Raw genomic sequence first — 15,458 nt, 5'->3', positions numbered from 1 at the left:
CTCTTTTGGGAAATCTTATGTACATGGGTACCTTATCAGGCTTGACTTGCCAGGACCCATTTCTACATCCACCTAAGCTTCGCTTATGGGGGGGTGTTAGTGTAGTTTTTATTTTTCCTATTTTGCTAGGTTTTTCCTACACTTTTAATAATCTCGCTTAGGTTAATAAAGCATGTCTTATTAGGTGAATGATTGTGAAGTGTCACCTTCCTACATGTGAGCATCCATTAGCTATCTTGGGAAGATACTTTGCTATCTTTAGTCCGATAGATGGTTGCTCCTCATTGGTTGGTGTTGCCACCTCCTCCCTCTTCCTAGCCTATATAAGCATGCTACCTGGCTTGTATTTGCATCTCTTGTTTTTGCATCCTCTTAATGCTATTTTGCTTCTAGCATTTGCATTACTCTCTTGGAGACTAACTCTATGATGCTATTTTGATTTTGTATCATTTGCATTCATAGTTTAGATATTTATTCTTTGCACTAGTTTTCTGGGTTATTAATCTTATCAGATTCTAACATCAACGATGAATACTTTGAGTTTTTGGGAGGGGTGCAACTCCTTGTGTTTATTTTTAATTTTTTAGATTGGACAATAATTTTGACTCACAAAATCTACCGTAAAATATGAACAATTTGATGACCTTATTTATTAGGAACAAAGTGAAGTTCCTCAATACAAACTATGGAAATGAAATGCTCCAAATTATAAAGAATACAAATATATAGGTGATGTCCTTATACTGAAAGTTTTGTATGTATTAAAATACTAGAGAAAATCTCTAAATGATCTTAAGCACTAGGTGGTGCCCATAAGAACCAAAAATTTTGAAGAAACAAATGATAAAATGAATTTGGATGGATAATGACACAATGAGAAGAATACCTTCCAACTATATACATCTACTACACATGAAAAGAGAATAGGCAACCTAATCAAGGCACATAACATAATATAATATACAGTGAATCTCAGACATACAGATTCTATATGAGGTACAGAAATAAGAAAAGAGAGCCCAAAGATAAACCTTGTGTTGGTAACAAAATAGGACCCACAAAAAAGGTACAACATAAGATTAAATTGGATGCATGTGAGAGAGGCGCAATTCATTTTTGATATTTTGAGGATTGATCCAGGGCACACTGAAGCAGCTAGGTTCCAGATTTAGATCATTTATAACATTTTTGGAGGAGTTATTATGTTATCATGGTTTTCACAAAATTCACTTCCACAGTAGCAGCGAAGTTCTTGAATTCGGTATAGTGAGATCTCAACAAAGTTACAATTGACAAAAAATCAATTTATTCTGATAATTTTGAGAAATTTATTGTGAAAATTACTTTGGCCACATTATTTAGCCTAGTCTGCCTCATTGGGATTAGGGTATCATTATCTGTTGATGCCAATATAAATAGAAGGTAATGAGCAGTTGCTAGCATCATATTATGAACTCTGTTTTCATCAAAGAGTTTTGGAGGTTCACCCCCTCAAAGCGACCTATTCTTATCAAGGGCTATCAAGAATTTGCATGTTATTCCTAGTATATTCTTCGTTTTTGCAAGTAATTTCATTACATTGAGTCTAGAAAACTTTTGGGCTTTTAGATGATTTAAAGTTTATTACTGAAAATTGATAGATGTGCCACGATTGCAAGGACATCCAGGTAACAGCAATGAAGCTTCAATTACACACTCAGAAATTTAAATATAGGGCATGAAGAACTGAAAGGAAAAAAGGCTATCAATACCTCCATCCATAGAGCCTGTAAAGATGTTTTTCAAGTGATGTGGATCCTTTGCCATGGAGGAAATGGAATCAATGTGTCCACTCATTGCTGCCAAGAATGGTTTTGCAAATATCTGACTCACCAAATAAACCAAAGTTGGTAAACTTGTTACTCTACAAAATATCTAAACCTTCTCTATAGATTCTATACAAGCAATATCCAACGAGATTATGATGCTTTTAGTTTTAAAAATCCAGACGCAAAATACAATTCTACCTTATCCAATTTTGTCGCATTGAGAGCCCTGACATATTCTTGAGCCGTTGCCTGAGTATGTAGAGCAGGATCATAATTTCTGAAAACTCTCTGTTGATACGTTAACAAAGAGTACAAAGATATAAGAATCGAGCATGTCAAGGTATTAAGTTCATGGGAAAATCCACTGATTGCATAGACTGTGGAACAAAACAAAACCTGTTACGCATTCCAGTTTCAAAAAGAGGCAGTTTTCGCATAAAAAGTTTAAAAACTGTAGGAAAAGGTATATTTCTCTTGATAATCCACTTCCCCGACATTAAAGTTAGGAAAGTTTCAGCTGAAGACCTATGTATGCCTATGCTAAAGAACTACTAGCTTAAGTCATGGGTAGAATTGAATCTTTAAAAAACTATATGAAGACTTGAATTTATTGAAACGGCGGCTTTTATCGTTACCATCTACCATCTGCAAGCTAGCTCAAGAAGCATATCAATGGAATTGTCTACCTGAAGGTCCTGACTCCGTTCCCGAGTAAATTCATCCACTGAGCGTGATATCACCTTCACCTTCATCTTTCACACCTTCTATAAACCCCTGTTAACATGGACAGAACGCCATCATGTTTCAAGAGAAAAAGAAAACAAATTTAGGTTATCAGATGAAACTCAAACTTGTAAAGAGATTTGAAAAATAACCACTGCAATTGTGGCATCGAGTGAATACTGAAAGGCGTAGTTCGTCGAATTTCTAGTTTGAGGTTCGAGATTCCGCGAACGTTTTAAGTAACTCGTGAAATTCTTATTTATATTCCTATAGTAAAAAGGGCAGATTTTTACTATGAAAATATTTTCAGTTTAGGGTTTTTGAGAGGGTTTTCAAAAAAATCCAACGCTCGTGGCAGCTTGAACAGACTGAGTGCCCAACTCTAGACGAGGTTAATAACTCTGCTCGTCTGCAAATAGTCTACACAGATTTCGTAAAAAGTATACTTCAATGTATTTAATTTAGGCTTTAAATTAAGAATATTTAAAAATTAATATATTTAATATTTAAATTAATTTTATGTTATTAATTTATTAATAGTGATATTCTTGATACTCTTATCGAGATCTAATTGGGTAGTTTTCAAGTCAAATTCATTGTCCGTGTTTTATAACGAATGAGTCACAAGAACCCATTTTTCATTAGACTAAGTAGTACACTTAGTACTCATTACAACTAGATGATGTTCATAGGTGTGAAGCATCAAACCTTCGTGTGAGGCCACCCATCCAAATATTGCTTCAACTCAAGTGTGATTAACTATGGAGTTCCCTCCAACGTCAAGCCTACTTACCTTGCTACCCAGTTTACAAAATCTTTAGCAAATTTGGTGCCTAATGAAGCATTCATTATAGAGCCCCTTTACCACATAAATCGATAAGCATGAGAGATTTTTTGCATTGGGTGAAATGTTGTATTTCTATTACGGTTCAAATGTGTAGTTTTTAAGTTAAACTCATTGACTTGAACCCATCTCTCATGAGAATAAATAGAACTCTTGCACTCATTGCATCTTGGTGATGCTCACAAGGGGTGAAGCATTAAGCCTTCCTCTAAGACCACCCATCCTAGTATTGCTCCAACACAAGCAAACTTAACCATGTAGTTCCACTTAGCTTGCTACCCCATTTGCAAAACCTTCAGCACGTTGTATGTCTTATGAACCATTCACTATAGAGACCCTCTAGCTCATCAATTGATAAGGAGGACAGATTTATGAATATTTAAAAATTTAATAATGAATTTAAAATAATATTTTTTTAATTCAAAAATTTACATATTTAAAAAACAAAGTTGTATTTGCCCGTTCATGGGTGTAGTGAGGTTAATCCAATCTCAAAAAAGGAGAAGGCCTTATGGATACCTCCAGAGGAGGAATGGGTCAAAATTAATTTTGATGGGGCGTAAGGGGTGACCCAAGTGTATTAGGGTGTGGATGTGTGGCAAGAGATCACAAAGGCAACATAATTGTGTTTACAGCCAAATGGTTGTCGGATGCTACAAATAATATTGTAGAATGTTTCGCTGCCAAGGAAGCTTTGGGGTTAAGAGTAAAAATTGGATGTCAATGTATACATCTAGAAGGAGACTCGAAAATCATTATCAATGGCATTAAGAAAGGAAAGATGGAGGCATGGCATCTTGATCAAAGTATACAACAAATCAATGAGTTTCTCCTAGACTTTGAGGATTTTAAAGTTTCACGCTGCTTCAGGGAAGCGAATAGAGTGGCAAATCGGTTAGCAAATTTAGGTGCCAATTCAACATTGGGTCCTTAATATGAAATTTTTGAGGACTTTTGTCACCTTGGAGAGTAAATAAAGAGAGGACATTTGATGGCCGTTAGATTTAATAATCCACTCATGGTACCTCAATTTGAAGTCTAAAAGGAATGGAATTATGGTTCCGACTCACAAGAACATTAATCATCCCAGGGTAAGTAGAGATTTCCATGATACCAAAACATCCCTCGTGCATGTTAAAGGAGTGTTTGATTTGCTCTGGTACCTTGTTCCAGAGAGTTTTGAGGATGTTAAATTCAAGTGGAAGGTAGGGAAAGGTCATTATTTTTCTATGAGGTAGAAATGGAGGTGAATTTTGCTCTTGGTTGGGATTCGCAAATGCAGACCTCTAAAGGCCAGATATCTATGCAGCACCTAAAACAAATTTTCATTATAGATGACCCGAGATTTTTGAAAGGAGTCCAGCAGTTATTCAGGCTAGAGTATCTAGACGACTTTTGGAAGAGGAGGTCAAATTTAGATTTGGCATATTTGTTTGTGGTGCTTGCTTTGATGGTGGGGGGATTGAAAGATGAGGTTTGATGGGTTGTGGTTGCAAGCATTGACAAGCAATGGCTCCTGGGACTGGATGAAATTATTGATTTTGGATGAGGGAAATGAAATGGGTACTAAACCCTAACGACTCATTAGCGGTGGAGAATCCTTATTCAACCTTTGGTGGTGTGGTCGTCTTCAAATCTGTAGGGTGTTCACATCCCCAAAGTAGAACAAGGATGGGAAATGATCGTGGAATACTTGGCTAAAAATATTTGGGTGAAAAAGGAGGAGAGGAGAGTGTTTATGAAGGCCACGCCGAGGAAGAGCACTTTGGCCCCAGGACAACAACTTCACCATCATATTGTGAAGAAACATCAGTTGAATGAGGGAGCGTCCACAACAAAGGGAATGTGGGTCAATGCTTCTTTGCTTTTGGAGGAGGGAAAAGGTAGTGGAAAGTGTTGCAGGATGGGTTAAGGATTAAGTCAATGGAGGATGATCGCACAACTTCAACCTTTACACATGAGGAAGCAACAAACTAGTTCAAGGAGTAGTTGATAACGGAGGTGGTGGCACTTCTTTTTGTTTTAAAATCAGTTACTATATGGGTGGGTATTAGTACTATCAGAGTGCTAATACTCTATTTTTTGTTTTTTTTTATCTAATGGTATTTGTAAGGGCAAGGGTAGCTTAAAAAGCAAGGCTTGAAGCCATATTGCCACAATGTACTCTCTTTATTTTATCAATACAAACAAATATTACCAATAAAAAAAAAATTATATTTAAAAAAAAACTGTCAGTAAAAAAATCATTTATTATTATATCATAAAATTATCACAAAACAATGTCAAAATGATTCAGCATGTCCAATAACAACAAAAAAACCTAACCGATGAGTTGTGCAAACAAACCCAAAGATCAACCTACAAAATGAATGTTTGCATCACAACTATCAAATAAAGAAACACACTAGTGGGCACAAAGATGTGTATTTAAAAAGTCATACTAAAAAGTAAGTAGGCGATATAATATCACCAAAATACTAATAAGGAAAATAGGGGCACCACTCATGCATATCCTCTATGACATAAAGCTCTAGTGTCATCTTGAACCATGACCTCTCCTCAATGCATCCTAGAAGTTGCCCCTACAATAACCAATGCATTGGAACTTCAATTTATGCTTCTTCATCTTCTCATTTAAGCCCCCAATGCTAGAGCCACCTCCCAACCTACACGCGGCCCTTAATGAAGCCCTCGGTATGTGTTGCTTCACCTCTATGAGAGCTTGTATCCTTCAATGCATGCAATAGAAAAAAGGGATGCATAGAAGGTGGAAAACTAAGCACATCCACCAATCGCCCACATCTAGAACAACTTGTAACAACCCTAATTATTTATTTATTTATTTACTCAATAGTTTTAGTAATAATTATTTTAAATATTAGGAATATGATAAATGCAATTGACAACTTAATTTTTTCTAATTTATAAAAAAATTATTTGTGTATAATTTTAATGTAATTATACTTATATATCAATTATATAATTATATTATTTATTTATTTATTTATTTACTCAATAATTTTAGTGAGAATTATTTTAAATATTAAGAATATGATAAATATAATTGACAATTTGATATTTTTCTTATTTATAAAACATATATTTGTGTATAATTTTAATCAAATTATACTTATATATCAATTATATAATTGTATTATCAATATAATATTGTAATATACTTATAAAGTATATATATTAATTATGTGTGTGTGTGTGTGTAATTATATAAAATATTTAATATTGAATATTGATATAAGAAAATTGAGAGGTTTTCAATCTACAACTCATAAGGTCATTATAATCACCCAAAAATGGCCATCTAGACTTTAAGCCCCCATTCTAGCAATTTTGCATGATTTATCTATTGCTTATTCTTAATCAAATCATCACTTTGTTATTTATTCAATTATAATGTATGGTTTGACCACTTTATCCTAAGTCTTTTATTTAATTAAAAGAACTTGCTCCCTTCTAATTAAATAAAAATCCCCAAGTCCCACTTATCCTCAGTGTGCACACATAAAGCATTATTCTTATTTTAAAAATAAGAGGAAAGAGCATTTTTGTCTACACATGAATGAACAACTTTCTATGTGAGAGGAATCTACTATTTTAAAAAAAACTTTAATTCTCCTCTACACATTTATTTCCCTCTCAAAAACCAATTGTTGATTATGATTGGTGGAGATGCTTGTGCACATGGATCACTCGAGATACATTATCCACACTTGATTATGCCTCTTTTGCCTCTTCATCCCTACCATCCATTTATCTTTAAAAGGAGGGCTCTCTCCTCATTCTCTCATCTTAGACTCTCATGCTAACATTATGATGCAAGTTTTCTTGGTGACTTTGGAGCTTTGAAGGACTTGGAGCACTCTTGCATTTGCATTTCATATTTGCTTTCTCATTCTTGCATTATGACATTTTAGCTTAGATTTTATTTATGCTCTAGAATAGCTCACCTAGTCTAAATAAGGGTTTTGTAATATTTCATACTTGTTAGCTTGCATCTTGCATCTCATGTATTTTAATTTTCATCTTGCATTGCACACCCGTTTGAGAATTCTTGGATATTGGCACCCATTACCTCTACTCTTTGAATCTCTCATTCTATGGTGCACCTTTCAAGGGTTGCATAGCTTTGGTTCATTTGAGAGTCACCATTTCACTTCTTGCACCTTTGTACGCCATAGATAAAGAGCTATAAGTCACCTCTTGAGATGCTCTCTTTCATGGGTATTCTCAAGAATAATGGTTTATATAAGTGTTACACTTTTTTTACAACATTTTTAGCGCCCACCGTAGGGCTCAAACCCACGACCACAAGGTTAAGAGCCTTGTTTTTCCTTCTTTCTTACATTTTTTTCCTTGTATTACTTGTTCTTTTGGTTGTTCTGGGTTTCTATTTTTGCAAATAGGAATATCGTGTGATGCATTGCCAATCTTGTATGATAGTTTCTTCTATCTTTGCACTATACTTTTCCAGTATCATATGATATTTTATGGTGTTGTTGTGCAATACTTTACTAGTTAAAGTATCTTATGCTTGTCTACATTCTATCAAACATCCTTCTTCATTATTTCATTTGCATTAACATATAGTATCGCACAGGCAGGAAGTATCGCCTAGCTATACAATGATGCGTTGTACGATACTTCTACAGCCAGAAGTATCACCCAGACAGTCTTGGTTAGCTAATTCGAGTTCTATTTTACATTTTCCAGTTTCAAAGCTTCTTTTTTCAAGTTTTATGGTTTCTCAACAGTCTAAACAATGGGCTTGCAAACCTTATTTCATATTTGCTAACCTTTTTTATGCCCTGACTTGGTTGTTTTGTAGGGATTGCTCATTGCTTGCTTACTAAAAACAAAAAAGCAAAAAAAATTGCATGTCAAAGACAAAAGGGCTACTAATGTGTTTGTAGGGCTTCTCGAGCAAAAAAAAAACAAACAAGATTTTTTGTATTTGATTTTATTTTCAAGTGTGGCATGATACTAGTTGCTTTATTTTATTAAGCACATAAAACTTGCGAGTAGGTTTCATTGTTCGTAGGAGAGTATGCTCTTCACCTTCTAAGTGAATCAAAAATCATGATCCTTCATTGGATTTTGAAAGTGAATGGGATACCCCCCTTTTTAGTGGTTTCAATTGATCTTCTTGGTGTGTTTGGAGGACGCACTAAGGAATAGGAGAGCATGCTCTTCACTTTCTAAGGTGAATCATATATCTTGACCTCTTTGGTGCAAATCCATTTTGTTTCAATCTCCTAGTGAGATATTAACTTTAGAGGGTCTACTATGGGTGGAAATATACCAATAGGAATGACCTAAAGTGGGAATGAGCAAAACCTAGCTAACCCGACCCACTATAATCATAAACCCCTTGACAAAGGCCAAGGCCTTTGGGGTCATAAATCTTTTCTTCACCTAGGGAGAGTACTTGTGGTATTAGGACCATGAGGAATCACTAGGTGAGAATGCTTAAGGTACTCTTGTGGCCATGAGGTCTGTTACTTATTATAAGATAAGGTGTCCTACTATCAAGTGCAAGAGGGGTGTTGTGAACGAGGCCCTTTCTAAACACTTTAGGATTTAGAAGCTACCTTTATTATCTGCTCAACATCTTGGTGCAAGGATTGATCCTAGTGGACTAGCCAGATTACCCCAAGATTTTACACTTACTATTTGTTTCCCTTTGGTTGTGTTAATAGCACTTCCATGACAAAGCCGACATTTATCATGGGTAATGACTTTGTGTAAGACAAGTGGGCATCAAGCATGGCCCAAGTTGTTGAGTAATGAACCATGACTCTTAGGTAGATCTTGCTTGATGTGTTAGACTCGTGGGAATCATTTGAGCATACACATGTCGATAGTTCTAGGTCTTTACTTTTTAGACCTCACATATGCCTGTATCGTGCAAGGTTCCATGTGTCACTATCTTGCTTGAAAACTTTCTTTTGAACATTGAACTTTCTATCCTATCAACTATCATCAATTATCGTCAACCAAGTCCAAATATAAAATCTAAACATTATTCTTGTGTGGGTTGCTAAGGGAGAGTTTCATCATTTTGCTTTGCTTTGCTATGTTGCTTGTGCTTGAACTTGCTTAAAATGACTCTTTGGTCTTACAACTCTTGGTCTTTTCTACCTTCTTGGTCTATGTCAGCATACCAAGACCCTCTTTTGCTAAAAGGTTACCTTGATCTCTTGACTACACTCTTTTTTTGGGAAAGTTTCTTACTTGTCATCTCACTTGCTCTATCTACTTGGATATTTGGCTTCTTGCCTAGCTCTTTACTGGAGTCATTGGTGTCATAAGTTTCTTGGATACTTTTAATCTTTACTTTAATAAAGATAGATTAAATTTTTCTAATCTCATCTCAATTTAGTGAAACGATGCTTTTTACAATATTAAAGAATATTGTCCATAATTTTTAGATAGTGAAATGACTTGCCTTGTCCTCGATATGACAAGTTACTCTTTTATTGCTACCTCTCTTTGGCAAGTAAACACTCTACCTCGCTAGCTTGGACATAAAGTTATCTTGTGCCATCTTATTAGTTTTTTCTAGTCTCCTTCATGCTTGACTCTCTATTTTCCACTATGGAACTCAAATCTTTTAAGAGATTTTTTACTCCTTTGGAAGATTCCAATGATGTCATTTTGGAAACACTACTTGATAATAAGCTCACCACATTGCCTAAATCTTTCTCACATGAAGTGACATGTTTTGAACCCTATTGCACCTACCATCGATGCAATAACCACAGTACTTCATAGTGCGTGGAATTGAAACATAAGATCCAAGATCTTATTGGTGACAAGGTAGTTGTCCTTGAAAACTCTATAGACTCATGTGATGAGGATATTTCTCTTGAGCAAGATCGTATTAATGAACCTATGTCTAGTGATGGTCTTCTTGATACCTCCACTCCTTCCAGCACATATGAGCTTTCTCAAACTTCAAAGCTTTCCAACATGCTTCCATTAAACAAAGAACCTAATGCCTTCTACACATTGCCTAAATCTTTCTCATATGCAGTGATGTGTTTTGAACCCTATTGTGCCTACCATCGATGCAATAACCATAGTACTTCATAGTGCATGGAATTGAAACATAAAATCCAAGATCTTATTGATGATAAGGTAGTTGGCCTTGAAAACTCTATAGACTCATGTGATGAGGATACTGCTCTTGAGCAAGATCATATTGATGAACCTATGTCTAGCGATGCTCTTCTTGACACCTCCACTCCTTCTAGCACATACAAGCTTCCTCAAACTTCAAATTTTTCCAATGCCTCCATTAAATGAAGCATCTAATACCTTCCACACTAGATATGCATACCCTCAAGGGCTACCTCTAAAAGAAACTCAAGCTAATATTCACTTGGTTGCAAACCTTTTCCATGTTACTGCGCCTAAAGATCCTCAAATTTCATGCAATGCTATGTTTAATATGCCCACTTTAGGTAGTCCCTTGCTATCTCTTCAAGATCCTATCATAAAAAACTCATGTTCTCCCTTGTCCTTAGAAGTGGCTCCATGTCAAGAGGACTCCCAAAAAATTAAAGCTATAAATGTCAAGGAAGATCAAGATCAAGTGCCCTTTCAACTCCTTCAAGATTTCACCCATCCCTATCCTATGTCTTATCCACCTCCTAAGTATGAGTAAGATACTACTTCCACTGTCTCTATTGAGCTTATTAAAAATCATGAGAAAGTTACTACACATATACTATCCAAAGACACTTGTCAAGATCAAAGTATTTCCTCTTGTTCTACTTCTCCATATTCACTTCAAAACTATGCTCAAGCTTCAAACACTCTTATCAAAGGTATTTCTCCTATCAAAACTACTCAAGATTCTATTGATGGCCTTGGTCATGTTGCTCACTCTAAAGATGTTGATATCTATCCTTGCTATCTATTTACATCTCCTAAGTTTATCCTTGGTCCTTATCCATCAAATTTAAATCCTTCAAACCTTCCTTCCTTATTGGGACCTTATGTTCCTTCATCTCCTATGTACACTCCTATCTCATCTCCTAGCTCTCCCATCGCACCTCAAGATCAACAAAGACACTCATCCTTGACCAATCTTTATCCACTCAACCATCCAAACCACTCATACCATCCTTCTTCATCCACAATTCCCAACTCTTTTGGAAGAAATTTGGACAATCAACTTAACAATAAACACAAGAATCCATTTACAAATGAATATTACTATGTCCTTGATTGACACGTGAATGCAAAGAAAGAAAATACATTCAAGAGACCACTAAGGTCCACTATTCAAAAAGTAAAATCAAAGAAAATATGGGTTCCTGAATCAATTGTTGAATAAATTCAATCTAAAGCATTCAAAGTAAAATAAAACTCAAAATCTATATGGATTCCCAAGTCCCTCTTGAAAGACTTGAATATTGAAAATAAGTCAAAGTTGACATTCAAGCTTCCAAAGGCTTCCACTCCATCTTCTGCAATAGATTTTGAAGTATTCAACTTCATCTTCCTCCAAAATTACTCGACCACCTCATACATCTAAACCTCAAGTTATTTCATCCATGATTCCTCTATCATTCCCTCACCTTTCAAGGTGTGCATCAATGTTGATCTTGCCCACTTTTTCTTCTACCCTTGCACAATCTTTCAACACCCTATTTACTATCTGTCCACTTACTATCCTCTCACCATATACCCTTATTATCTCTATCATCTCCTTTCCATCACCCTATCAATATCTTTGAGCATACCTCTCCATGGTCTTGGCTTATCATGGCTTATCTTTCCAATAGGAGCACTATCGAAATTGAAAAAGCTTAACCTACTTCAAAAAAAAAAAAAAAACTTTTAAAAAAATTTAAAAATGAAAAAATGAAAATGTGTCTTGGTGAAAACCTGGTAACAAGCACTGTGGTAGCAAAAGTAAAGAGAAATAAGTTCATCCTACGATGAAAACCACTTTTTGTGGTGCCTTGGGTAAGTATGATGATGAAAACCTGGCAAACAAAAAAAAACATAGCCAAAAAACCAAATCTATTCATCCATTTGATCATGTTGTATGGCGGTAGATGTTTGACCATGCACACGAGTAAAAGATAAATAGTAGTGATTTGATTTGTTTATATATATATATATATATATATATATAGTTAGAATATATAATCCATTGATATAACTGAGAGGAGGTGTGGGTGAATCAATTATCCAACTAATATTACAATTAACAACCTTAAACAATTTTAACAATATGAGTAATATAAACTGAAACCACAACAAGATACTCATACACAATAACACCAGATATGTTAACTAGGGAAACCTTTGATTAGAGGGAAAACCCCAATGGGGATGGTACCCACAAGACGATGTTATAATATAAATATTCCTTATTAGAGGATAGACACTATTAGGAGTCTCTTACAACATTCAATATATACAAGTCCTTGTTAGGAGACTTTGAATCCATGTTAGTAGATTCCAACCCCATTAGGAGTTGTGCCAACCTTGTTAAGAGTTGTGGAAGATAGTTGGACCCACTACCCAAACAACTTTAATGGCAAGACTGATGAACCCACTGTCCAAATGATCTATATATTATTCCTTATAGAATAATAGAACTGAAATGTACCTTATTTTTTGTCTGTCCTGTCAACCAGACTTCTGCTCCTTTAGATCTTGTAACCAAATCTCAAATCTCATATCCAATAATCCCTTGGATCACTTGCACACATTCAGTAAGCATTCTACTCCTTTTCACACTTCACACTTCTACAACGATCTTAATACACATCATACACTTGATCACACACTTACAATCAAGGAAAACATCTTTCCTTTATACCACATCTTCATAATAATTCTTGAGTCAACCTTGACGCTTTCCCAGTTAATTAAAATAAGATAATCAATTAATTACAATTACAATAGCACCTATTGGTTTACAGTCTATAAAAAACTTCACACATGTGATACCAAGGCTTGCGCACTTGCTAATATCATCATCCAACTATCCTTTATCACTGCCTAATTGTACATCTCTTCATTACATTCCAAATGAAAGACAACCAACAATCATTAGGAACTACTTTCCCAATACTGTCTTTGAACTACTCTCTATAAATTAGGTACAACTTCCATACACCATCGACTCAGACTCTGTGTGCTTAACCATATTATCAGGACATTGTGTCATACATGTCCATAACTGTACATGACTAGAAATCAAACCATTATCCATACCATCAAGATCTATGTCTATTACTCTTCCTGTCTTTATAGAAACAATGCTTTGTTGGCATCAATGACAAACACAATCATGAATACAACATAGCAATACTCTCCAATACTTAGGATACTCTCCAAAGTAATATCATTAGCATTCATGCTAACAATCTCCCCCTTTGGCATTGATGCCAATATAGATGAAAAACATCCAAGCTCCATGAATACCAAGTAGTACTCTATTGTTTCTTATGTCCTCATCTCATGCATACTTTCTCCCATTCTTTAGGAAATGTTTTTCATGCATATTCTCCCCCATTGACATCAATGTCAAAGACCTCAAACTCAATGTACCAATTGGAAAATACCAATTGTTTATCAGCTGCTCCAAGTCATCAACTAGCTCAAGTGTCCAAAGACATTGTTCAATACCAAATACCAAGAGTCATCAATGACTCAATACATACCAGATACTCCCCCATATAGGAAGCATCATCATTGAGTCCAATCAAATAATAGTGCTCTATACCACTGGACTGATGTAATCTTTGCATCATCTACTTAGAAGTAGGCAGGGGTATAAACCCAAGCATACCTCTTAAGTACTCAAAAGTATCTTTAGGCAGAGGTTTCGTAAAGATATCTACAATATGATCCTTAGTATTTACATACTCCAATCTAATCTCCTTTTATGTTGCTTTCTCTCTTAACACATGATACTTAATAGATATATGCTTTGTCTTAGAATGCAATACAAGATTCTTAGACATACTCACTATACTTGTGTTATCATAGTAAATGATAACAAGTTCTTCAATCTCAATTTTGATATCATTCAACATCTGCTTCATCCACATAACCTGATTATAGTTGTTTGCTACTACAACATACTCTTCCTCAATAATGCTCTATGAAATGCAATCTTGCTTCCTGCTTAACCAAGAAAACAATCTTCCTCCAAGAAAGAATGCTCCACCACTAGTGCTCTTTCTGTCGTCCATATTACCTACCCAATTAGCATTAGTCTATGCATAAAGTGTGAAATCACTTGATCTGTCATACCAAATTCCATAATCAGGTGTCCCTTTTAGATATCTGAATATTCTTTTCACTACTAAAAAATGATATTCCTTAGGATCAACTTGAAATCTAGCTACAATCCCAACTACATTTTGCTATATTTGGTCTGGTGTGAGTTAGATACTGCAAACCTCCAATCATGGATCTATACTTCTTCTACTCCACTATAGATGTCTCATCTTTGCTGGATAACTTTTGACTAGTTATCATAGGTGTGCCAACAGGTTTACAACTTTCCAAACCAAACCTTTTCAACAAATCTTTTAGGTACTTAGCTTGTGAAATAAATATACCATCATTATTTTGCACAACCTACAAACCTAGGAAAAACTTCATTTCTCCTATCATGCTCATTTCAAATTCATTTTTCATTTCCTCAAGAAATTTATCACTAGCTTCATCATTACCTCAAAAAATGATGTTATCAACAAATATTACAATAATTAGCAATGCATCTTCAATTTCTTTTAGATATAAGTTATTGTTTGTTGTACATTTATCAAATCCAAGCTTTGCCATGTAACTGCTCAACCTTGCATACCAGGTTCTAAGTGCTTGCTTAAGACCATAAAGAGCTTTCTTCAATATGCACACCATGTCTTTATCTTTTGATAAAGGAAAACCTTCAGGATGCTCAATATAGACTTCTTCTTCTAGCTTTCCATTCAAAAAGGTATATTTGGCATCCATCTGATAAACCTTGAATTTCTTGTTTGCTCCATAAGCTAGGAACATCATTACTGCTCCCATTCGTACTGTTGGTG

The 15,458-nt window shown here is 35.1% G+C and overlaps 1 protein-coding gene across 3 annotated transcripts in view; it reads right to left on the bottom strand.

The window, feature by feature from the left end:
- Positions 1 to 2,898, bottom strand: part of LOC149530442 (WD repeat and SOF domain-containing protein 1) — a 100,140-nt gene extending 97,242 nt beyond the window's left edge. The window contains exons 1-4 of one of the 3 annotated variants that reach the window (XM_089811296.1): positions 2,684 to 2,898; positions 2,495 to 2,582; positions 2,007 to 2,096; positions 1,752 to 1,863 (exon numbers count right to left, since the gene is read on the bottom strand). In XM_089811296.1, the coding sequence (XP_089667422.1) occupies positions 1,752 to 1,863; positions 2,007 to 2,096; positions 2,495 to 2,560 (268 nt within the window). In that variant the 5' untranslated portion in view covers positions 2,561 to 2,582; positions 2,684 to 2,898. The remainder of the gene's footprint in view (positions 1 to 1,751; positions 1,864 to 2,006; positions 2,097 to 2,494; positions 2,583 to 2,683) is intronic. The other 2 variants (XM_089811297.1, XM_089811298.1) reach the window with 2 other exon arrangements.
- Between the last annotated feature and the right edge of the window lie 12,560 nt (positions 2,899 to 15,458).

The sequence above is a fragment of the Cupressus sempervirens genome, chromosome 11 (assembly GCF_028749045.1).
Source record: "Cupressus sempervirens isolate cs-2001-9-10 chromosome 11, ASM2874904v1, whole genome shotgun sequence".
Lineage (NCBI taxonomy): Eukaryota > Viridiplantae > Streptophyta > Pinopsida > Cupressales > Cupressaceae > Cupressus > Cupressus sempervirens.
The sequence above is the reverse complement of the archived record's forward strand: the minus strand, read 5'-3'. Positions and strand labels throughout refer to the sequence as shown.